General features: G+C 49.0%; 2 protein-coding genes across 5 annotated transcripts; both read right to left on the bottom strand.

Annotated features, from left to right (window-relative positions):
* Window positions 1-399: 399 nt before the first annotated feature.
* LOC310746082 (uncharacterized protein) lies at window positions 400-7,623 on the bottom strand. Of its 4 annotated transcripts, none has more exons than XM_083579789.1 (4): window positions 6,645-7,623; window positions 3,436-3,493; window positions 3,228-3,348; window positions 400-1,875 (listed from the first exon to the last, which is right to left on the bottom strand). In XM_083579789.1, exons 1-4 carry the CDS (start codon window positions 6,845-6,847, stop codon window positions 611-613), a joined length of 1,647 nt encoding a protein of 548 aa, XP_083435915.1. In that variant the 5' UTR covers window positions 6,848-7,623; the 3' UTR covers window positions 400-610. The 4 variants fall into 4 exon arrangements, with proteins under 4 accessions (XP_083435915.1, XP_083435916.1, XP_083435918.1 ...); XM_083579790.1 differs by lacking the exon at window positions 6,645-7,623 and adding an exon at window positions 5,702-5,757; XM_083579792.1 differs by lacking the exons at window positions 3,436-3,493; window positions 6,645-7,623 and adding an exon at window positions 5,702-5,735.
* Window positions 7,624-9,055: 1,432 nt separating this feature from the next.
* Window positions 9,056-23,761, bottom strand: LOC310746112 (uncharacterized protein). Its single transcript, XM_083579863.1, has 7 exons — window positions 23,277-23,761; window positions 18,516-18,636; window positions 16,543-16,659; window positions 11,138-12,993; window positions 10,297-10,618; window positions 9,626-10,247; window positions 9,056-9,123 (listed from the first exon to the last, which is right to left on the bottom strand). Exons 1-4 carry the CDS (start codon window positions 23,280-23,282, stop codon window positions 11,720-11,722), a joined length of 1,518 nt encoding a protein of 505 aa, XP_083435989.1. The 5' UTR covers window positions 23,283-23,761; the 3' UTR covers window positions 9,056-9,123; window positions 9,626-10,247; window positions 10,297-10,618; window positions 11,138-11,719.
* Between the last annotated feature and the right edge of the window lie 1,219 nt (window positions 23,762-24,980).

Raw genomic sequence — 24,980 nt, 5'->3', positions numbered from 1 at the left:
AAAAAGAAATCACATTGGTCTGGCATGACTTATTTTGCTCACAGACCGACGGTTGAATTATCTGTTCTGGACCTTCCCTGGTATCGATTTCAATAGTTACCTGGGGCTTCCTCCCCCCCCCCCCTTTGAAGATTTGGACAACATTTGCCCATCTCCAGTCTGCAGGGACCTCACCTGTTCTCAAAGATAATAGACAAAGGCTCTGAGATTACATCTGCAAGCTCCTTTAGCACCCCTGGGTGCAGCTGATCAGGCCCTTGACACTGGCTCCCTGGGTTGAGTTGCTCCTGCAATAACCAGTCGGTGCTGCAACAAAGGGGAAATGGGAAGCTGGGAAAGGGGAGGTCCTCAATTTTGATGGGGGGGGCAAATGCTGATGAAAATTTCCAAAACGAAAAGGACAATGAGAAAGGTGTATTGCAGTGGGTTGGGATGAATGACCCGTGGAGCCCTTCCAACTGTACAATGCCATGAAAGACGACAATCACATTCCCTTGTCCACCCAGCCTAGGGATCGTGGCCTGGGCAGGCGATTCACTGCGTTGGCATCTTTGCAGCTGGAGGATGTGTGCCAGGGCCCAGACTGCCCTTATCTTTCTGCCATGCGCCCTCAGGGTCTGGGTGGCACGTTTGATGCTCTCTCCCCGTCAGCCTGCGACTCAGCCGGGCGGCGCAAGTGGCCGATTGGTCCAGGCCGTGCGCCAGCCCCGTGGGGCGCTGCTGTTGGGTGCGCCCTCCTCCTGTGGGCAGCCAGGCTGCGCATGCGCGGGAAGCTCTCCCCGCACTCGGTGCAGATGAGCTGGGCGGGTGCGTCGTGCGCCCTCTGGTGGGAGAGCAGGGCCTTGCGCAGGCGGAAGCTCTCTCCGCATCGCCCGCAGGAGAAGGGCTTCTCGCCCGTGTGGAGCCGCACGTGCAGCTTGAGGGTGATGCGGTCCTTGAAGCTGCGCGGGCACGTGGGGCAGGCGTAGGGGCGCTCGCCGGTGTGGATGCGCTCGTGGCTGAGCAGGTGGTGCTTCTGCGTGAAGCACTTGCAGCACACCTGGCAGGAGAAGGGCTTCTCGCCCGTGTGGACACGCTGGTGGATCACCAGGTGGTGCTTGTGGCTGAAGATCTTGGCGCAGCGCTGGCACGTGAAGGGCTTGGCGCCCGTGTGGACAATGCGGTGCATCAGCACCCCCGCCCGGTCCTTGAAGGCCTTCCCGCACTCGGGGCAGGGGAAGGGACGATCCCCCGAGTGCCCCCGCTGGTGGGTCTGCAGGTGGTGCTTCTGGGTGAAGCACTTCCCGCACTGGGGGCAGGGGAAGGGGCGCTCGCCCGTGTGCACCCGCTGGTGCGTCATCAGGTGGTGCTTGTGGCTGAACAGCTTCCCGCAGTCGGCGCACGCCAGAGGCGGCTCCCCCGAGTGCGCCTTGCGCCGGTGCGTCAGCAGCAGCTTCTGCAGCCGAAAGGCAGCGCCGCACTCGCCGCAGGAGAAGGGGCGCTCCCCGCCATGCACCCGCAGGTGGGTGCCCAGGTGCTGTCGCTGGGTGAAGCGCCGCCCGCACTCGGGGCAGCCAAAGGGGCGCTCGCCAGTGTGGATGCGCTGGTGCGTCAAGCGGGCCGTTTTGCTCTTGAAGCGCTTCCCGCAGTCCGGGCAGGTTAGGGGGCACGGCTCTTCCCCTCTGGGATCTCTTCCTCCTTCGGTGCCAGGCGGCCCCTGAGACAGGAGTCCCGCCCCACCCACAGGCTCGCCAGCCACATTGCTGCCGCCATTTTGCTGTGGGTGCGAGGTCTCGCCCTCGGGCTTCCAGCGCCGGAGCACCGTCTCCGAGAAGAGCCCTCGGCCGTCTTCCTCCCCGGACTCCCCTTCTTCATCCTTGACTCGGAGGTCGCAGCCTGCAAAAGGAAAAGGGAGAAGTTGCAAAGCAGTCTTGCCAATCCAGTGACGTAGCAGGGGCAGGGCTGCCCTGGGTGAAGTTTTTTTTGGGGGGCGCATTAATCATGATGCCCTGTGAGCCCAGCAGCACTTTGCGCCCTGCCCTGTTGCGCCATGAGTGTACCCCTCAAAGCAGGGCCATGTTAGCCAGCCGGGCTCCCCACTGCGCAGGCAGGCAGGCAGGCAGGTGGTGCAGCACGGCCCCACTTAGCCCCGGTCACCAGCAAAGGACGCTACACCACTGTGCCAAGCTGAGGCTTTTCCGCCATTGCTTATCAAGGCTCTCTCACAACTCTAACAGGGAGGACAGGAGAAGGACCTGCTGGTTCAGTCCAAGTGGGGCCCGTCTAGTTCTGCGTCCTTTCCTTGTAGTGGCCAACCAGATGCCCCAATGGGAAGAAGCCCACAAGCAAGATCCGAGTGCGGGAGCTGCCTCCCTGCCTGTGGTTTCCAGCAGCTGTGAAAGCAGAGAATGGCCAGCATAGGTAGCAGCCATTGAGAGCCGCCTCCATTAATTTGTCTCATCCTCTTTTAAAGCCATCCCAGGTGGTTGCCATCACTCCCGTGGTAGGGAGTTCCACAGCCTAACTACGCGCTGTGATAAGAAGGGCTTCGCCACCCAGAACATCATAACTATTATTACTATTATTATTTATTATTACAGGTAGATAGCCGTGTTGGTCTGCCGTAGTCAAAACAAAATAAAATAAATAAATATCTGACGAAGTGTGCATGCACACGAAAGCTCATACCAATAACTAATTTAGTTGGTCTCGTAAGGTGCTACTTGAAGGACTATTATTATTATTATTATTATTATTATTATTATTATTATTGTCACTTTACTCACAATGACTCAAAGTGGCTTACAAAAACAGAAACCACTAGAAGCACCATTTCTGCAGCAATTGGCTTTTGTTTCCAAAATAAATCTTCATGAAAAGCCATCTTCCCTGTAGTGCAAATTTACCACCACCAACGCATTTCTGACTCTCACAATTTTGCAAGCAATGTCCAGTAATGCAACGCACGACTCGTTTATGACTTTCGTTGACATTTGACACAAATAGATGCATTCTCGCACGTAACAGGCACTTGGAGAACTTTGCGTCGCAAAACTCAGAGGCGTCTGAATCGGGAAGGTGAGCTGTGTTTCAGTTTGCAGGCCGGTCTGAGAACGAGAATCGGGGCAGGTCTCTTGTTCAGATGCCTGCAAAATTGAAATCCCCTTCTATTGCGGACGGTGATGCTCAGGTTTGCTTCAGTGCTCCCTGCGGCCAGTTAAGTATGGCGAGGAAACCACCTGCCTTACCCAGAGCGGTGAGCAGTTCGTAGTTCTCTCGCATGACGTCGCGGTGGAGCCGTCGTTGCCAGTCCTGCAGCCCAGCCCACTCTTCCGCAGAGAAGGAGACCGTGACGTCGTCCAGCGTCACCTGCGATGACAGACGAAGCAACTCAGCAAAGCATCCTTCCCCAAGATCTGGGGAAATGCCAACCCAGCTCCCTTATTAAATGACTACCTGCCCCCTGTCCTGTACTGCCCCATCACCTGGGCTCCAGTGTGGGTTATGGTAACTCCTTTCGGACGGAAGATAAGAAAGCAGTACCAGATCTACGTATAAGCAAAGCAAGCTATAGCTTAGGGCAGACCCACAGCAGACATTCTAAGCACCTCTGCCATATGACCCCCCTCCCCGCAAAGGATTCTGGGAACTGTAGTTTGCCCTTACACCACTCCCAGCACCCTCAGCAGACGGGTGGCAGGTGGGTGCTGGAGGTGTAACTCATGACTTTGAAAAGGTGGCATCCTTGCATCAAGTCCATCGGTTTTGTTGAATTGATTCAAGAAAATAGGTTTGCTTGGATTTTGAATCAATGTGCAATACAGTGCTGGATTTACAAGCTAAACAAGCTCTAGCTTAGAGCCCACTCTCTTGGGGAACCCCCAAAAAATTAAAGGAAAAAAACCTGGATGCACATTTCCAAAATATAAGATAAAAAAGAAATAAAATAAAAGCTACATACAGCAACAGGGTTTTGTGCTGTGTAGGCTCCAATGACGTAAGTCAGGGGTAGGCAACCTAAGGCCCATGGGTCACAAGTGGCCCATGGGGGTTGTTTAATTGGCCCACAATCCGTCCCCGAACCGAGCTGCCCTCTTGATGAGTCCTTAAGGTCAGATAGGAAGGGTGCTGGTTCAGTGGTTAGAGCCTCTGCCTTGCCAGCAGAAGGTCCCAGGATCAGTCCCCAGACAAGAGAAGCCTGCTTGAAATCATGGAGAGCAGCTGCCGGTCAGTGTAGACCATATGGAGCAAAATGGACCACAGCTCCCTCTCAGTACCAGGCCATTTCCTATGTCAATATTCCATCCCTTGAGGCCTGCTCAGCATGCAGAAGGTCCAACCCCAGACAGCATCTCCAGGTAGGGCTAGGGGAGACCCCGGCCTGAAACCATGGAGAGCTGCTGCCAGTCAGAGTAGACTATATTGAGCTATCTCTTGTGATATATATATATATATATATAATGTGATATATATATATATATATATATATATATATATATATATATATATATATAAAATTTTCTGTTTTACGCTTTGGAATATTCATTTAAACAACCTTAAGATGCCAATGCCCTTTCCACAGTTCATTTTGCATAATATAAATCCCTGCATATTTTACATAAACTAAACCCTTCAGTCTGAAGCTCAACATCAAAAAAACGAAGATCATGGCTACTGGGCCCATCACCTCCAGGCAAATAGAAGGGGAAGAAATGGAGGCAGTGAGAGATTTTACTTTCTTGGGCTCCATGATCACTGCAGATGGTGACAGCAGCCACAAAATTAAAAGACGCCTGCTCCTTGGGAGAAAGGCGATGGCAAACCTAGACAGCATCTTAAAAAGCAGAGACATCACCTTGCCAACAAAGGTCCATATAGTAAAAGCAATGGTTTTCCCTGTAGTGATGTATGGAAGTGAGAGCTGGACCATAAAGAAGGCTAATCGCCGAAGAATTGATGCTTTTGAATTCTGGTGCTGGAGGAGACTCTTGAGAGTCCCATGGACTGCAAGAAGATCCAACCTCTCCATTCTGAAGGAAATCAGCCCTGAGTGCTCACTGGAAGGACAGATCCTGAAGCTGAGGCTCCAAGACTTTGGCCACCTTATGAGAAGAGAAGACTCCCTGGAAAAGACCCTGATGTTGGGAAAGATGGAGGGCACAAGGAGAAGGCGACGACAGAGGACGAGATGGTGGGACAGTGTTCTCGAAGAGACCAGCATGAGGGAGGCAATGGAAGACAGGAGGGCCTGGTGTGCTCTGGTCCAGGGGGTCACGAAGAGTCGGACACAACTAAACGACTAAACAACAACAAACCCTTCAGTATTCCATTATCCAACAAAACTTATTTACACTGTTTAATTTACCTTAATGTTGCCAGCGTTTTCAAGTGTACACAGTTTCCCCCCATATATTCAATAAACATTTCCCAAACTTCTTTAAATGAATGTTCTTCTTGTTCTCTTATTCTATATGTTAAGTCCACAAGCTGCGTATATTCCATCAATTTAATTTGCCATTCTTCTTTGGTTGGGCTCTCGCTTGTTTTCTTGGGGGCTAACAAAACACAGACTACAGTGGTGGTGTATATAAATAACGATTTTTGACACCTGGAAATTTCGTCTGAATTAACCATAACAAAAAGGACTCTGGTTTGGGGGGGGGGGAGTACTTCTAAACATTTTTTTCAATTCATTATGGATTATTTCCCAAAACTCTTTTACCCTTTTACAGGTCCAGAGCTACTTTGTGTTTTCATCTTGTGAACCGCTCCGAGATCTTTTGACCAAGGGCTGTATATGAATCTAATACGGTGGTACCTCGGGTTAATTCATTCCGGAGGTCCGTTCTTAACCTGAAACTGTTCTTAACCTGAGATACCACTTTAGCTAATGGGGCCTCCTGCTGCTGCTGCGCGATTTCTGTTCTCATCCTGAAGCAAAGTTCTTAACCTGAGATACTATTTCTGGGTTAGCGGAGTCTGTAACCTGAAGCGTCTGTAACCCGAAGTACCACTGTAAATAAATAAATAAATAAATGAAGCGATGGTCTGGCTCAGAGAGTGAGTGACCATAGCTCAGTGGGGGAGTACACCTGCTGGGCATGTAGAAGGACTTTTATGCTGTGATCTGCGCTGAGATCTTCGGGTGAAGGGGCGCTACGGGGGCAGCTGCCCCCCTAAATCAATACAATACAATACAATACAATACAATACAATACAATACAATACAATACAATACAAATCAATACAAATCTGAGCTTCTGAACCCCCCGATAAAAGCCTGCACCCCTAACAAAAATCCTGGCAACACCCATGGTGAAGGGCTGTAATTTATAAATAAAATAAAAAATTGGGTTGGGAAAGGTCTCCTCTTGAACCCCGGCAGAGCTGCTGCCGGCCCGTGTCGACAATACTGAGCTACATAGACCACGGCCTGACTCGGTATAAGGAGAGGTTTCGGGTCTCGCCTTGCGGGGGACGACCCGCTTTCCCCGGCTCTTCCCACTCTCCTTCCGGAGCCGGGGCCCTCTGCATGCGCGCAGAGGCACGCGCGCCTTTGTCCGCCGGCCCAAGCGGGCGCCTCTGCCGGGCTGGTCCCTTCTCCCGGTCCGGCCCGGGGACCCAGAGAAGGGCAAAGGGTGCGGGGACGGGGAGAGGGGTCCTACCGGGCAGAGCATCTCCTCCTCGGGATGCGAAGCGCCCAGGCGAGCGGGCGCCTCCGGAGGCGGATCAGAGCTGCGCGGAGAGGCCGGCGGGAGCCACCCACGTCCAGCTCGTGAACCGGATCCGCTTCGGCCGGCGGAGGGAGGGACGGAGGAAGGAAGGGGGGAGGAGAGGAGGCGCCCTCCGGCCAGGCTGGGCTGGGCATCCAGCGGGGAAGACGGGGCTCCGCAGGGTCCCCAAATGCGCCTCCCTTCCCAAGGAGCTGGCGAGCGAGGTCCCCAAATGCGCCCTGAGCGCGCGCGCCCTTCACCTCGCCCGCCAAGCGCTCAGCTTGCAGGGCCAGCTGTTGGGGGAGCTTAAAATATTGGGGGGGGGGGCTTTTTCAGTTTCTCTGCCTCCTGCAGACCCTCCCCAGCTAGCCTGGCTGCGCAGGTTGCTGCGATCCTGAAGGCGCAGGGGGCAGCGGCGGATTTAGGGGAGCAGGGTGGGCGCAGAGTTTTGGCTTTGCACAGAGGACCCCTGAAATTTGAGATCCACCGCTGCAGGGAGGAGGCCGCCTTGAAATCCCAAGCCAAGTTGGGTGTTGTGGGAAGGTTCAGGGCAGACGGAAAGAAGAAGTCCTTCACTCGGCGGGGAGTTCAGCTGTGGAACTCACTGCCACAGGAAGAAGCAGGGGTGGCCAATTTAGGCGGCTTTAGAAGAGGATGGGACCGATTCCAGTTGCTGGAAGCCACAGGAGTGGAGAGTGTTAAATTCTGCTTTCTGGTTGCCCCGCCCCCAGGCATCTGGTTGTGAGAACAGGATGCTGGACTACTTGGGAGAATACTGCAGGCTCTTCTTATCCCAACAGGACTGACTTGAGAGGAAACAGGCATAGGATTGCGCAGTTCAGTTTCTGGATAGGTTTGCAAATGCCTTTATTGGGCAACGCTAAGAGTGCAATGGGACGCGGGTGGCGCTGTGGGTTAAACCACAGAGCCTAGAGCTTGCCGATCAGGTCGGAGGTTCGAATCCCCGCGACGGGGTGAGCTCCCGTTGCTCGGTCCCTGCTCCTGCCCACCTAGCAGTTCGAAAGCACGAAGTTCAAGAAGATAAATAGGTACCACTCCGGCGGGAAGGTAAACGGCGTTTCCGTGTGCTGCTCTGGTTCGCCAGAAGCGGCTTAGTCATGCTGGCCACATGACCTGGAAGCCGTACGCCGGCTCCCTCGGCCAATAAAGCGAGATGAGCACCGCAACCCCAGAGTCATCCGCAACTGGACCTAATGGTCCCTTTACCATTATCTTTAAGAGTGCAATCCTAGACAGGTCAACTTACCTGTCCCGGGCTCAGTCTCCCACTAGTCTGGGCGAGACGACAGCAGCCCAAAACCCTGGGGTGAGATATTCACTGCTAGCCCTACTCAGAATAGAGCCATGGAAGTGAACGGACAGGACTCACTCAGGTTCATTAATCCCAAGGGGTCTGCTGTGAATAGCAGTAGCATTGAACATTGCTGCTGCTGCCAGCCAGTGCAGGTAATACTACATGGAGGCATGGTCTGACTCAGCAGGACATGTCTTGTTTGGGAAGTCCATAACTCAGTGGCAGACCATCTGCCCTGAATGCAAAAGATCCAGGTGCCATTGTCAGTCTCTTCTGGTAGAGGCTGGGAATGTCCCTCGTCTGAAATCCTGTGGCTGCTGCCAGTCAGTGTAGACAATATAGGAATAGCTGTATCTCAGTATAAGGGAGCTTCCTGTGTTTTATGGTGGACGTTGGGTTGCAGCCTATGCAACTCAGAAAGTTCTTGCTCATTTTATATAAATGTTTATTTGAAACGGCTCCTTGTTGCACTTCAAATAATGTGCTCTGGATTCAGAAACTTCCAGCGTTTCACTTAAAATACCACAAAAAGTGTTTCATGGCACCTTAAAGAGAATTCTTACATTCTCTTTTTGTATATTGCTTGACTATGAGATATATAACTATACAATCTACATTCTAGGAAATTTGATTGCTATTGTTTGAATTTTTCTTGCTCTCCTTTAAGCCACTAACTTTACAAATAGCAACAAATTTATTACAGTCTGCAGCAGATCACCGCAACATACTTGGAACATAGAACTGCTGCATTAGGATACGTGAAGTGGTTGAAATGCAACCTCTTGCCAGTGAGGTCATTATCGCCACCTGCCCTTTCCACACTTCCTTTCCTCCGGACCTGGCTGCCTACATTCCTGATCCTCAAACCACATGTGCGCATAGCACCACACTTTTTGCAAGAACTTTTGCTGGGTCTCTGAAGGTGCAGCATGCCTCCGATATTGCATTTCTTGCAAGAGACCAAGGCAGCTTCTTCTCTGGCATGTAAATACCAATTCACTTTCCCATCTCCTGTCAGGACAGAGACAAAGAAGCTCCTCATGGAGCGCAGTTTCATATGGTTTTTAATGTTGTTTTTAATGCTGTAACACACCCTGGGAACTTGGGGTGAAGAATCTGTAAAGAATACAGTGGTACCTTGGGTTAAGCAATTACCGTATTTTTATCTCTATAAACGCACCAGACCACAAGACGCACCTAGTTTTTGGAGGAGGAAAACAAGAAAAAAAAATATTCTGAATCTCAGAAGCCAGAACAGCAAGAGGGATCGCTGTGCAGTGAAAGCAGCAATCCCTCTTGCTGTTCTGGCTTCTGGGATAGCTGTGCAGCCTGCATTCGCTCCATAAGACACACACACATTTCCCCTTACTTTTTAGGAGGGAAAAAGTGAGTCTTATAGAGCAAAAAATACGGTAATTCGTTCCGAAGGTCCGTTCTTAACCTGAAACTGTTCTTAACCTGAAGCACCACTTTAGCTAATGGGGCCTCCTGCTGCTGCCGTGCCACCGGAGCACGATTTCTGTTCTCATCCTGAAGCAAAGTTCTTAACCTGAAGCACTATTTCTGGGTTAGCGGAGTCTGTAACCTGAAGCATATGTAACACGAGGTACCAATATACATTAATAATAATAGTTAAACTGTGGAACTCCCTGCCACAGATATATCTTTCCCACTGTCTCTTAGCGCTGGCCTGGGTCAAAACAACCTGTTGGTTCTACCACGAAAGAATGGCTCCTAGCTAAGATGGCGAAATTGATGTGTTTCATTAAGAGAAAAATCATTGTCGATATTTACTACAACTTCTTACGGAGCTTTTGTGTGAAAAAGAAAATCAACTTGTGAGATCAGGGTTTGAGGATTGAAGAAAACATTGGTTTATAGAACGCAGAATTGTTGGGGTGGATATTTTGAAGTTCTCCTTTTTCTTTTCCCCTTTTCAGTTTGTTTTTGTTTAATTGGTTCATCTTTGATATTCCAAGATACTGGGTATTTCATATTAACATTTGCGTATCTTTTTTTCAAACTTGAAATTCCCCACCTCTGATTGAACATAACTTCTAGAAACACAAGGGGGGGGTGGCCAGGATAGAGAGGGGTCTGGCCCACACAGAAGAATCATTAAAGGAAACAAGGTCACTCCCAGTTAGAGATTCCCATGGCCCTTCTCAGGCTGGGCCAGTGACTCCCAAACTGGGATGGCTCAAGAGGGGAGTAAACGACTATCAAACTTTGAAAAGTGGCTACCACCAGTCCAAGCCCCTAAGTTTTGTTGAATTAGTTAAACTAAACAGGTGTCATTGCATTTTGAAAAACTTCAACTGAGCGTTTCTCTTTTGAATTTTATGGTGCAGTTATCTTCCACAGTGGGTCATGCAGACCGCTATGCTGAATAATGCTTTTTATAGGTGTATCTGCAGCAGCACAAGCGGGCGCCTTCCTCTGCCCCAACTGCAACAAAACATGTCTCTCCTGTATTGGTCTCTGCAGCCATGGCAGGCGCTGTAACTCTCCAATGGTTTAACTTCATCCCCAAAGGAGCACTTCTGCATTGTCCCCGGGGAGGGGGGTGTTGGCCAAAAAGGTTTGGGAACCAAGCAGGTTGGATCACGCTCTGGATCACGCTTTGCTTGCCGCAACACGCATTGATTCTTTTGGGGGAGGTTGTTACGAAAAAGGAGCAATGCTGCTGAGTGCTCCAGATGGCTGGAAAGCCAAACAGGATGTTGATGTTTTGGGACTGTACCGTGGGAACAAGGAACAGTCTATTGTGTGCACTGAGCACCGGATGTTAGCTCAGAGTGTCACATGACCCTGTACTGGAAGTACATGGGAGGAGTTATTCCCTCTCTGCTATTGATGTAAAGAGAGTGCAGACATGATTTCTCTGCACTGCTGGAAAGACAGAAATAAAGGCATGTAAAGACATTTCTGTCTGTATCTTTACCCTCCCTGGGGATGGCAGGGAAGAGGGGAGGGATGGTTGTGTTCTTCTCACGTTGGGAAGGATCGGCCGATAGAGACCTCGCCTTGTCTTGCCGGGAGTTGCTGACGGGGGAGGTCAACAAGGAATCCAAGCCGGGCACCTGGAGAGTGGCCAATTCCTCTGACTGATAAGGCTCGAGATTCCGACAGTTTTTATCTATCATGGAATTGTCGGACGTAGAGGAATGGGAAGAGGAACCAGCCGGAGAACCCCCAAAGGAAGAAGGCTCAGAGCCTGGGGAGGGGTGGTGGGACGCCAGTGAATGGGAAGGAGGAGGAGACTGGGAGGAGGAGGTGTCAGAAGCTGAAGAGGCAACAGGGCTTAGTGAGCGGGAGGAGTCTGTGGCAGAGAGCAGTCCAGACTCAGAGGCAGAAGCTGAAGAAGGAGAGGAGGGAGGCCAAGAGGCAGAGATGGGTCTGGCTGGGGAACAGGCACCGGCATCTCCCCCTCCTGCTGCAACAAGCTCACCTCTGCCATGCTCTCCCAGAACCAGAAGAGGCATGAAAAGGGCAGGGGAGAGAGAGGCTTCTTGCAGGCATAGTCTCCGATTGCTTGAGGAAAGCCCTGCGGTGACAGGGACGTTCGGTCTCGGGAACTAATCAGAGGGCACAACACGAGTTGCTTTCTTCATGAGGTTTGACTAGCTCAGTGCGATGTACTGCTGTCAAAATGCAAGGCTCCCTCCCAAAAGGACGCCAGGATTGGACTCTCGGCGGGAGCCATCCCTCCTCACCTGTGGCTCCTCTGATGCAACAGGAGGGATTTCCGCTGCAGAAACTTCCTCCCGCAATGAGCACACCCAAAAGGCAACTTTTCAGGGGGGGCAGTTGCACGCAGAGAGGCGGGCTGCTTCCGACCCCCGCCTCTCCCGCTGGGGGATTTGGCCTCTGCCTGGGCCGGGCCAGCGTCCCCGGCGGACAAGGACTCTTGTTCGTGAGTCAGCAGATGGGCCCTCATGACGCGCTTGTTGCGGAAGCGCTTCTCGCACCTGGGGCAGGCGTGGGGCTTCTCCTTCGCCCAGGCCTTCTGCAGGGCCCGTCCCGTGCCGTCGCTGGGGGGGAGCACCTCTCCCCGGTGCACCTTCAGGTGGCTGTTGAGGTGCTGCTTCTGCCGGCAGGCCTTGCCGCAGAACGGGCAGCTGTAGGGGCGCTCGCCCGTGTGCATCCGGTTGTGGATGCTGAGTGTCGCCCGGTCCCGGAAGGTCTTCCCGCACTCAGCGCACGAGAAGGGCCGGTCGCCGGTGTGCAGGCGTAGGTGCTTGAGGAGGGGCTGCTTGTATGCAAAGCGGCGCCCGCAGGCCTCGCACGAAAAGCACTTCTCGCCCGTGTGGACGAGCTGGTGGCTGCGGAGGCCACGCTCCTGCACGAAGGTCTTCCCGCACTCCTGGCACGGGTAGGGGCGCTCGGTGGCGTGGCAGTCCATGTGTGCCACTAGGATCTGCTTCAGGCGGAAGCTGCTCCCGCACTGGGCGCACGAGAAGGGGCGCTCGGTGGAGTGCGTCCCCTGGTGCTTCCGGAGGCTCTGGGGTGTGCCAAAGCCCTTGCCACACTGGGCGCACACGTGGGGCTTCCGGGGGTCCGGCGGGTGCTGCAGGTGGCTCAGCAGCTGCAGCTTGGCGGCCAGGCGCTTCTTGCCCCCGCAGGCGGCCTCCACGGGGGGAGGCGGGCTCCGTTTGGGGCGCAGGTGGGTCTTGATGTGCCGTTTCAGGTCCCCCCGCGAGGGGAAGCCCTTGGGGCACAGGTGGCACTTGAAGGGCCGCTCCCCGGTGTGCGTCCGGATGTGGATGGCCATCGCCACGTTGCTCAGGAAGCTCTTGCCGCACTCGGGACACTTTGCAGGTTTCATCTTCAGTGTCAACTTTGGGGCCCCCTTGTCCTTGGGGGGCACGATCGCCATCTGCTTCTCTGTTGTTGAAGACGGGACCTTCTTCCTTCTCCCTCGCCGCCGCCGAATGGGGGCTACCCTTTCAAGGTCTTCATCGTCTGCCATCCTGATGCCATCTCCTGCTGGGAAGAAAGGAAAGGGAGTCAGCGTCACTGATGGGGGGTTGGGGGAGAAATCTCACATACAATCTGCCAGCAGGACTGAGACGTTTTATTGACAGTTGTCCACCTCCCAACTTTCGCAAGATTTGACAGAGAACAGAGATGATCCATAAGGGAGTACAGTCATACCTCTTGTTACGTTTGCTTCATGATACGTTTTTTCAGGTTGCGTCCCGCGGCAATCCGGAAGTATAGGAAAGGGTTACTTCCGGGTTTCACCACTCGCACAAGCGCGCAAAATGACATCACGCGCATGCGCAGAAGCGGCGAATCACGACCCACGCGTGTGCAGACACGGGTTGCATTCCTTTCAGGTTGCGAACGGGGCTCCGGAACGGATCCCGTTCGCAACCAGAGGCACCACTGTACAAGAGAAAAATCTGGCCATAGACCGGAAGACAGAATCGCCAGAAAGCTTCACAAACTCCCAGGTTCAGGACCTCTGCAACCAACAGCCTTCCTCCTTCAGTAGGAGGTGGTGGCGGCAAGATGAGAAGGGAAAGAGGTGTCCCCTATGTATCAAAACCTGCACAAGAGGAGGAAATGGGCACGCCAGCGCTACCAGAAATATCTTTGCCCATCGGTACGTCACCTTTGCCAAAATACTGCCTCATCTTCGCCTGTCAGTTCTGCGCAATCAGTGGCTTAAAAGGTGCAACCGGCCAGTAATGCCGGCAGTCCTGTGAACAGATTTTCATCTCTAATTGCAAAATCATCTCTAATTTTCATCTCTAGTTGCAACACTGTACAGGCGTCAGTGTCTGCTGGTGCAATCAGATTTAGTGCTCCTGTTGCAAAAGCATCTGATCTTTCAGGACCCGAGGATACCCCAGTATTGCCTCTGCATAATGCAGCGGTCAATAGCGTCAAAGCGAGAATGTGACTGTGATGGTCCCTTTAAGCCTGCAAAAATCCTGAAAGAAGGAAGTGTGCTGGGTATTTTAAAGAGTCCTGGCTTTGGGTCGGAGCCAAACAATATAAATTGAAAGCTTTTGCAGATGACCTAGTTTTGACGTTACAGGAGCCAGAATCTAGCACGAAAAGAGTATTAGAATTGATTCAAGAATTTGGTCATGTGGCAGGATTTAAGCTGAACAAGTCAAAAACTAAAGTGCTTGAGAAAAACTTAACACCGATTGAGAAAGAGAGGTTTCAGAAGGAGACTGGTTTAACATTAGTGAAGAAAGTAAAATATTTGGGGGTTAATATGACTGCTAAGAACTTAAACTTATTTTAAGATAACTATGAGAAATGTTGGTCACAAGCGAAAAAAGACTTGGAAATATGGTCAAATTTGAAGCTTTCCTTGTTGGGTCGAATTGCAGCTATAAAGATGAATGTATTGCCAAAAATGTTATTTTTGTTTCAATCGTTGCAAATATTGGACAAGATGGACTGTTTCAAGAAGTGGCAGAGAGACATTTCCAGATTTGTCTGGCAGGGCAAGAAGCCTAGAATAAAATTTAAAATATTAACTGATGCAAAGGAAAGAGGTGGATTTGCCCTGCCAGACCTTAAACTTTACGATAAAGGATGAAAATATAGAGGTATAATATGTTAAGATATAGAGTTAAGATAAACGAAAGAGGGTAAGGATTTGCTGATTTGATTACTTAAATAGGAATACAAAAAGGGGAGGTGTGAGGAGGTCAAGGAAACAAGCTAATGAATTTAAAGTTATAAAAAATGGATTTGTTTTTAACCCTTTTTTATCTATCTGTTTTTTGTATCTTGTATTTTTACTTTTATTTTTTATGAATTTTTGTATGTTTTTGTTTTTTATCTTTTTCTTTTCCTATGTTTCTTTTTGTATTCTGTAAACCTATGTTTTTGTAAAATTTCAATAAATATTTTATATAAAAAAAATAAAGAGTCCTGGCTTTGCTTCAACCACAAACTCAGCAGCAGCCGTGCCGCCTGTTGCAGCAAGCACAGTAGTTTACACAAGGCCTGCAAGAAGTACTTTCTCTGGAACTGTTTCAGGACTTGGAGATGCTTTGAAACAAGAGCCAGCCCACAGGCAGTGTGATGCAAGTCTTGCGCGAAACAAGAGGGCAGGTAACAAATGTGCAGCCTGCAAAGGGTCTAAAATGCCAATGTCAGACGGTACTGAGCAGACTGGTACTTTTAACTCAGCCATTAAATCAGCTCTTTCCACAAGGGGGATACAGGACTTCAGAGAGAAGTTTAAGGCGGCAGCTGGCACTTGGGCCTCCCGACTTTCCCGCAAGGCCTCCCTCCCGTGTCAGTGTCGCAACAACATCCCTGCAAGGCAGGTGAGGATGGGAGTCCCACCATCGTGGCCTGGGCCCTTTGCAACACCTCCTCTTTCCCTCCCCAAGAGGACAACCCCCGCTTGGCAGCGTGCAACTCTGGTGGACCTTTGCGGAAACACAGGAAGTCGCCTCAGACCAACCCAGATCTATTGGGCCACCTAGGGCTGTCTACACGGGCTGGCAGCAGCTCTTTCCCCCAAAAATGAAACAATATTCTAGTCCTCGTGGTTCCGGAAAAGGGGCTGGTTGACAATTTAGCTCAGGAAGTCGCCTTCCGCTACGTCAGATCTATTAGCCTGCCTAGCCCAGTGGTGCCTGCACTGGTTGGCAGCAGTTCTCCAGCAGGGCTGTCTCCCAATCTGATCTGAAGACGCCAAGGACTGGACCTGCTGGTCTATTGCCTGAAAAGCAAGCGCTCCAGCTCTGAGCTCTACGGTAAAGACCTCCTGGCTGCAAAGATCTTGCAGGGCGAATTTGAGGCCAGTCTACCTCCAAGGGCTGTTGTGCAGCTTTCAAAAAGGGGGGGGGAAGAAGGGACCTTTTACCATATGTGGTGGGATTGTAGTAAAATACAAAAATACTGGGAAATGATATATAATGAGTTAGAGAAAATGTTCCAATTAACATTTGCAAAAAAGCCTGAAGCATTTTTGTTAGTGATTGTAAGGAAAGACCTGGCAAGGAAATTGAAAACATCTTTATGTACGTGACAATGGTGGCAAGAGTCTTAATGGCACAAGGATGGAAGAACGAAGAAATCCTGACAAAAGAACAGTGGCAAGAGAAACTGATGGGCTATGCGGAATTGGCAAAGTTGACACATAAACTACGTGATAAGGACAACTGTGACTTTAAAGAACAATGGGAACCTTTCACAAAGTACTTCAAGAAACAACAAAATGAACTGGACTCCTTGGCAGGCTTTGAATAAACACTCACAAACTTTTTATTGGTAACATATAGATAGATAAATTAAGGATCTTTACAATTTTATAATATGCAGAGAATAACATGTGCTGAAAATCCAGAGAGGAGCTGAGGGAAGTCAGGGGGCGCGCGAGAGGGTGGGTTTTTCTTTCTTGGGGAGGGAAAAATGGGGAGGAAAAATGAAGATGATGTGTTTTTGATTAATTGTTATGTTGAAATTTCTAATAAAAAAAATTCAAAAAAAACAACAACAAAACCAAACCAAAAGAGTGGGGGGAACTAGAACGCAACATGGACTACTGACCTAGCCACTGGCCCGAAGGGTCTCTCCACTGGGGGGGCTTCCAAAACTCTCCGACGCACAGCTCGGCCTCCTCCCGTTCAATTTTGCTGATGATCTCCGGTTTCACAGACAAGTGCCCTGCGTGGGAGAGAGACACTTCCATTTTATTTTGGTAGTATTTCAGGCCAGCGGCCCACCTAGTGCAGCATCAGAGAATTGTTGAGTTGGAAGGGGGCCTGCGGGTCATCTAGCCCAACCCCGGCAATGCAGGAATCTTGTCCAGATGCCTATTACAGGAAGCGCCCAGGAAAGTGGAACAGAGCCGTCCTGGCCAGGAGCCCTCCATAGCCCTCTCTTCCTCCATGGATTCGCATGATCCTCTTTCAAAGCCACCCAAGTTAGTGGCCATCCTGTGGCGGGGAGTTCCACAGTTTAACCCTGTGATACACGAAGGACTTGACTGCAGTTTATAAAGGCTAATTCGAATGGCGTTTGAGTCCTTCTTCCCACCGCCCACGGTAAGAAGAGGATCCTGGACTAGACAGGAGTTTGGTCTGATCCTGTGGGATGTGAAACACAAGAGCAGTCAAGTACAACATTCCTAGAGTGAACATGTTTACACATGGGGAGGAATGTTTGTCCAGCCAGCAGGTAAACTTCCTGTTTCCTTCCGGGCTGGGACAGACTTCCTCTGCATGTGACTAGAGGTGGGTGTGGCCTCACCTGTGCAGGTAATGATAAAAGCACAGGGCAGAGCAGCCAACTCTCTCTCTTTGACTACATGCATCGAAGAAGCAACATCTGCTTAGCCAAAGATGCTCTCTTGGCCTCCAGCCAAGGACAAAGGGACTGTCTCCTTATGAGATAGTTTCCAGGTGTATGTTACTTTTCTAAGCAAAGTCTGCCTTCTGGGATCCGATTGTGAACTGAATGATGTGTGAGTAAAGCTTTTTATACTTTTATAGAAGACTGTGTCGTATCTTATCTTTTATGAGGGAATAAGGGGAAAATACCAGAACAGTTATTATAGAGGCTTTAGCGAACCTGAGCAAACGCATCCGCTGCGAGTTTAAAAATGGGGAAATGTTACTCTGCTAAATTGTGAACTTGTTTACACAAGTTGGAAAGGCTATAATCAGACAATATATCCTCTCCTGCATCCCTGAACATTCCCATGGATCCAGCAGCCAGGAAGAGGCCAGGGACGAATTCTGCCCCTTTCCCAATATGCTGGAGGTCAACCAGTGAAGTCAAATGGTGGGCAGTGCCGCCATTTGCCTCTTTACGGAAGGCATTTAACCCGCCAACTCTGGAGGATAATCTCTCAATGGCTATTAGCTCAGATGGCTGCTTAACAGAACCTCCACAGTCAGGGGTAGTATATCGCTCCGTCTCAGATGCTGTCAAAAGAGCATGAATATCGCGCTCTGTTTGCGGCTGACCACCTTCAGTGAGAAGGAAGAACTCTCTGAGCCTGGGCGAAAATGATCTCTTCTATTTAGCAAAACGATACTTGTGGAGAAATTTCATGGACCCTTTTCAGATTATCCGAGTCAAATGAAATTGCAGGCAGGTTTGGAAATCTAAGCAAAGGAATGAGAATGATAAAGGAATATAACGGAGGATATATGTAATAGAAATAAGTATTATTTCTAAGGCAGTGGAGAAAAGGATTTGAACAAAACATCATGGACGTAAGGGTGAAAAAGACAAAATGCTAAGGGGTTACTGTATGGAAACGGAACTAAATTTGTTAAATTGTATGTACATCAATTTTTAAAAATATGATTAAGAAAGGGAAATTCCTGGAGGACGAGGGGCCTATCAATCAAACAGCCGTGAGAGCTAAATTGAACCTCCACAGGCAGAGGCAGTCTACTTCTGAGTAACTAATGGGCTCTGCAAATGAAGCCAGGGTTGGACCACTTGACCGACCACCGTGACCTTGCCCACCCGCCAGCGAACCGAGTTCCAGAGGACGGCGGTATATTTACCCACGGAAAGGACCGCCTCGTAGTTTTCCACCATCACACCCCGGTAGAGTTCCTTCTGCCACGGAATTAATTCCGCCCACTCTTCCCGGCAGAAGTAGACGGCCACGTCCTCAAACGTCACCTGCGGAAACGAAGACGTACAATCGTAGAGGGGGAAGGGACCCCCAAAGGTCATCCAGCCCAACCCCCGGCAACGCAGATGGAAGCCAACGTCCCTCCATGAAAGATGCCGAGGTTTGCCGCAACACGGTCCTCCTCACCTCAAAAACAAACCCTACGACCGCCTCAGGTTTTCTAGAATATGGCATTAATGTAATTTAATTTAATGTCATGTATTTTTAATCTTTGTTGGAAGCTGCCCAGAGTAGCTGGGGAAACCCAGCCAGATGGGCGGGGTACAAATAATAATTTTTATTATTATTATTATTATTATTATTATTATTATTATTATTATGGACCAGTGTCAAGGCTGAGTGCCAAAGGCAAATCTGGATGACATGCGGTGACAACACCGCATGTTACGATATTAGAGAAAACGTAATGAAGATGTTATACAGATGGTACCTGACCAAATTGGGCAAGATGTATAAGAACAGTTCAGAGCTTTGTTGGTAATACCAGTGGAAATGTATTGTCCAAAGGATATATTATCTTGGCAGCAAGAATAGCAATTGCAGCTCATTGGAAAGCGGCCCAAAATTTTACACCAAATGCTTGGGGCCACTCACTCTGGAACAGAGCTGTCATGGAGAAAATTACAAATAATCTGAGATTTCCACCAGGACTAGAACCTCCTTTTTTACAGTGGTGCCCCGCAAGACGAACGCCTCGCAAGACGAAAAACCCGCTAGACGAAAGGGTTTTCCGTTTTTCGATGCGCTTCGCAAAACGAATTTCCCTATGGGCTTCCTTCGCAAGACGAAAGCCCATAGGGAAATCTCCAGGACAGCGGGGAAGCGCAGCGCGTCTTCCCCACTGTCCTCAGACCTCCTCCGAAGGCTGGCGGTGGGGCGGAGAGACCTCCTCCCGCCGCCAGCCTTCGGAAGGCTCCTCCGAAGGCTGGCGGTGGGGCGGAGAGACCTTCTCCCCGCGCCAGCCTTCAGATGGCTGTCCTGAAGACTTGCGGTGGGAGGAGGGTTTTCCTTCCCACCGCCAGCATTCAGAATGCTGTTCTGAATGTTGGCGGTGGGGAGGAAAAACCCTCCTCCCACTGCAAGCCCCGGGAACAGAGGAGAAGCGCTGCGCGCCTTCCCCTCTGTTCCCGTACCTGTCCTGAAGGCTTGCGGTGGGGAGAAAAGCCCTTCTCCGCACCGCCAGCCTGGCAAGCGGTCTCCATAGGAACGCATTAATTGATTTTCAATGCATTCCTATGGGAAACCGTGCTTCGCAAGACGAAAAACTCGCAAGAAGAAAAAACTTGCGGAACGAATTAATTTCGTCTTGCGAGGCACCACTGTATATGATTCTGCCTTCCTTGAGCTTAGGGCATTCATGGCTCTGCTAGTCTAACCTCTGCCCCGTTAATTATTATTATTATTATTATTATTATTATTATTATTATTATTACTTATACCCCACCCATCTGGTTGGGTTTCCCCAGCCACTCTGGGCGGCTTCCAGCAAAATATTAAAATACAGTAATCCGTCAAACATTAAAAGCTTCCCTAAACAGGGCTGCCTTCAGATGTCTTCTAAAAGTCTGGTAGTTGTTTATTTCTTTGACATCTGGTGGGAGGGCGTTCCAGAGCGGGCACCACATTCTGCTTGCCTCTTTTATAATATTATTCATTCTTTACTTTCCGCCTGTTGCAATGACTCTTCAATCTGCTGCAGGTACACTGCAAAATGAAAATCTATAAGTCCCATCATCATCATCATCAAGGCTTGGTTTCAACCAGAACTCAGTTCCAGCACCTCTCAGGTGAGCTCAGCAACCCATTTTTCTATTTTTTTAAAAAAGATATATAAGTTTTACCAAAAACGTAAGTTTACAAAATGAAGAAAGGTCATATAAAAAGAAAAAGATACACAAAAAAAGAACATAGAAAAATACATGAAAAAGAAAAACGAAGAATAAAAATACAAAATACAAAAGACTTTGAACTTTGTAACTTTGAACTCATTAGCTTATTTCCTTGGCCTCCTCACACCTCCCCTTTTTGTATTCCTATTTAAATAATCAAATCAGCAAATCCTTACCCTCTTTCGTTTATCTTAACTCTGTATCTTAACATATTATAACTCTATATTTTCATCCATTATCAATTCATTTTTGCATATTCTTATTAACTTTGTTGCTAATGCCACTTATTTTCAATCCAACATCATTTTAACATTCATTAATTTTACAGTATTTCTGAAGATAGTCTTTAAATTTCTTCCAGTCTTCTTCCACCAACTCTTCTCCCAGGTCTCGGATTCTGCCAGTCATTTCCGCCAATTCCATATAATCCGTCACCTTCATCTGCCACTCTTCCAGGGTGGGTAGTTCTTGTGTCTTCCAATACTTTGCAATAAGTATTCTTGCTGCTGTTGTTGCATACATAAAGAAAGTTCTATCCTTCTTTGGCACCAATTGGCCGACCATGCCCAGGAGAAAGGCCTCTGGTTTCTTCAGGAAGGTATATTTAAATAGCTTTTTCATTTCATTATAGATCATCTCCCAGAAAGCCTTAATCTTTGGGCACGTCCACCGAAGGTGAAAGAATGTACCTTCATTTTCTTTACATTTCCAACATTTATTATCGGGCAAATGATATATTTTTGCAAGCTTGACTGGTGTCATGTACCACCTGTAAATCATTTTCATAATATTCTCTCTTAAGGCATTACATGCCGTAAATTTCATACCGGTGGTCCACAACTGTTCCCAGTCAGCAAACATAATGTTGTGACCAATATCTTGTGCCCATTTAATCATAGCAGATTTAACCGTTTCATCCTGCGTATTCCATTTTAACAGCAAGTTATACATTCTTGAAAGTATCTTAGTTTTGGGATCTAACAGTTCTGTTTCCAATTTTGATTTTTCCACCTGGAAGCCAATTTTTTTATCCAAATTATAGGCCTCTCTTATTTGATAACAATGAAGCCAGTTTCGCACTTTATCTTTTAATTTCTCAAAACTCTGCAATTTCAGTTTGTCTCCTTCTTGTTCCAGAATTTCCCAATATTTCGGCTATTTGGCCTCCATATTGAGCTTTTTCTGAGCCTTCACTTCCATTGTTGACAACCACCTTGGGGTTTTATTTTCCAGTAAATCTTTGTATCTTATCCAGACATTGAACAATGCTTTCCTGACAATATGGTTTTTAAATGCTTTATGTGCTTTAACCTTGTCGTACCACAAATATGCATGCCATCCAAAAACGTTGTTAAAACCTTCTAGGTCCAAAATGTCTGTGTTCTCAAGAAGCAGCCAGTCTTTCAACCAGCAGAATGCTGCTGATTCATAGTAAAGTTTAAGGTCTGGCAGGGCAAATCCACCTCTTTCCTTTGCATCAGTTAATATTTTAAATTTTATTCTGGGCTTCTTGCCCTGCCAGACAAATCTGGAAATGTCTCTCTGCCACTTCTTGAAACAGTCCATCTTGTCCAAAATTTGCAATGATTGAAACAAAAATAACATTTTTGGCAATACATTCATCTTTATAGCTGCAATTCGACCCAACAAGGAAAGCTTCAAATTTGACCATATTTCCAAGTCTTTTTTCACTTCTATCCAACATTTCTCATAGTTATCTTTAAATAAGTTTAAGTTCTTAGCAGTCATATTAACCCCCAGATATTTTACTTTCTTAGCTAATGTTAAACCAGTCTCCTTCTGAAACCTCTCTTTCTCAATCGGTGTTAAATTTTTCTCAAGCACTTTAGTTTTTGACTTGTTCAGCTTAAATCCTGCCACATGACCAAATTCTTGAATCAATTCTAATACTCTTTTCGTGCTAGATTCTGGCTCCTGTAACGTCAAAACTAGGTCATCTGCAAAAGCTTTCAATTTATATTGTTTGGCTCCGACCTGAATACCTTTAATCAGACGGTCCCTTCTAATCATATTCAGCAAAACCTCCAGAACCGAAATAAAAAGCAATGGGGAAATTGGGCAGCCTTGTCGTGTCCCTTTCTCTATCTTAAATTCCTCTGTCATCACATTATTAACTATTAACTTAGCCTTTTGTTCTGAGTAAATTGCACTGATACCATTTTCAAACCCTTGGCCCACCCCCATCCCCTGGAGATTTTTCTTCATAAAATTCCAAGAAATATTATCAAAAGCTTTTTCCGCATCTATAAAAATTAAAACTGCTTTGGTATTGATGTTCACTCAGCAACCCATTTTTCTAGAAAAACAGCGCTGATGATGATGATGATGATTTCTGGGGAGCCGCTGGCGGCCAGAATAAGGAACCTTGACTGAGCTGGACCACTCAGGTCCTCCTCCTCCAGGCCTGGGAAATAGGTGCCGGGCCCAAATTGCTGCTGTTCTGGGTTCGAATCCCGAAATGTTTCCCCTCCCCCCAGCGATCTCTCCCCCTGCTTCTCTCTTGGAGGGCGCAGGCGGCCCCCTCCAGCGCTTGGAAAGGCGTTGCGGGCCGGAGCTTTACGCGCGGCGCTTTTACGCGCGCCTCCATCGCGCCCGGCCCGCCAGGGGGAACAAAGAGCCAGGCGGCGGCGGCGAGGGGGCGCTTGCCGGGCCGGGGAAAGGGAGCCCGGCCTGCTCGGGACAGGCGGTGCATTGCACAAAGGCAGAGGCGCTTTTACCTCCATCCTGGAGCAAGAAGCTTCCGCGGCGGCAAGAAGGCGCAGCAGCAGCCCAGGCTTTCCTCCGGGTCAGTTGGCAACCCGGCTGCAGAGGCGAAGCTGCAAAGAAGCCTCTCGTGCAAGAAAAGCCCTTCTTCCTTGCAAGGCGGCTCCTTCCTTCCCCGACGTCACGGGGCAGCGGAAGGCACAGGAGCAGCCGGGCTTTTCTTCTGGTCCGTTGGCAACCCGGCTGCAAAGCGCCCGGCCTTTTCCTGCAAAAAATAAAAAGGCTTCTTCTCTCCCTTTCCCCTTTTGGTGCAACGCGGCTCCTCCCTCCCCCGACGTCGCAGGGCATCGGGGAGGCAGAAGGGCAGCCGGGGGCGGGGCTTCCTTCGGGTCAGTTGGCAACCCGGCTGCAAAGCCCAAGACCCGCTCCGGCTGCTGCTTCGCCTTCCCTGCTGCAAAACGCGCCTCTCTCTGTTTTGCAACGCGGCTCCTCCCTCCAACTTCCCCGTGCAAAGCCGTTGCCACATCCCAGATGGTGGAGACGACGTGGACCCCTTTTTTTGCAACTGGCCTGGGATTTATAGAGCGCGGGGGGGGTCTCCTAATTTTGGGGACCACCCCCCTCTTGGTTCCATCAAAGCACCACCGATGCCCCCCTACCCTATGAAAAGCATCTTTCAATTCAAATCGGTAGCAATCAATTCAGGGCCGGATTTAGGTTTGATGCGGCCCTCAGCTCCTGAAGGTAATGGGGCCCTTTCTATGTCCAGCTGTCCTTTGTCAACCACAAATTGTCACTGTTTTTTATGTTGAATCTATGCTATATGTTCATTTATGGACCTAAAGACATTTGCACATAACAAAATATGTATTTTATCAAAGTAATTGTTGAACGGAAATACAATTAAAAAGTATATTAATAGTGAAATACAATTAAGAAGTACAGTCATACCTCGGGTTACAGACGCTTCAGGTTGCATTTCTTTGGGTTATGGGCTGCCGAAACCCGGAAGTACCGGAACAGGTTACTTCTGGGTTTCGGCGGTCACGTATGCGCAGAAGTGCTAAATCGCACTTTGCACATGCCCAGAAGCGCCAAATCGCAACCCATGTGTGTGCAGGGGCGGCGCTGCGGGTTGCGAACGTGCCTCCTGCATGGATCACGTTCACAACCTGAGCGTCCGCTGTATATTAATAACATTACTTACATTATAGGAGCCTACACAACACAAAACACTGTTGCTGTATGTAGCTTTTATTTGTTTTTTTATCTTATATTTTGGAAATGTTCATCCAGTTTCTTTCCCCTTTAAATTTTTTGGGGGCCCCCAAGAGAGTGGGACCCTAAACTATAGCTTGTTTAGCTTGTACTGTAAATCCGGCACTGAATTGCACATTGATTCAAAATCCAAGCAAACCTATTTTCTTTAATTAATTCAGCAAAACTGATGGACTCGATCCAAGGATGCCGCCTTTTCAAAGTCTTGATTTACACCTCCAGCGCCCAGCTGCCACCTGTCTGCTGAGGGTGCTGGGAGTTGTGTGAGGGCAAACTACAGCTCCCAGAATCCTTTGCGGGGAGGAGGGGGAAGTCATGTGATAGAGGTGCTTCGAATGTCTGCTGTGGGTCTGCCCCAAGTTAAATCGATGGATTCCAGGGCAAAAAGTCTGGTTCCGTATATACACTAAAGGTGGAGTCTGAAGCAACTGACAAAACAT

The sequence above is a fragment of the Podarcis filfolensis genome (genome assembly GCF_964270895.1).
Source record: "Podarcis filfolensis genome assembly, chromosome: 12".
Lineage (NCBI taxonomy): Eukaryota > Metazoa > Chordata > Lepidosauria > Squamata > Lacertidae > Podarcis > Podarcis filfolensis.
Note: the sequence above shows the minus strand (reverse complement) of the source record. Positions and strands in the feature narration are given on the sequence as shown.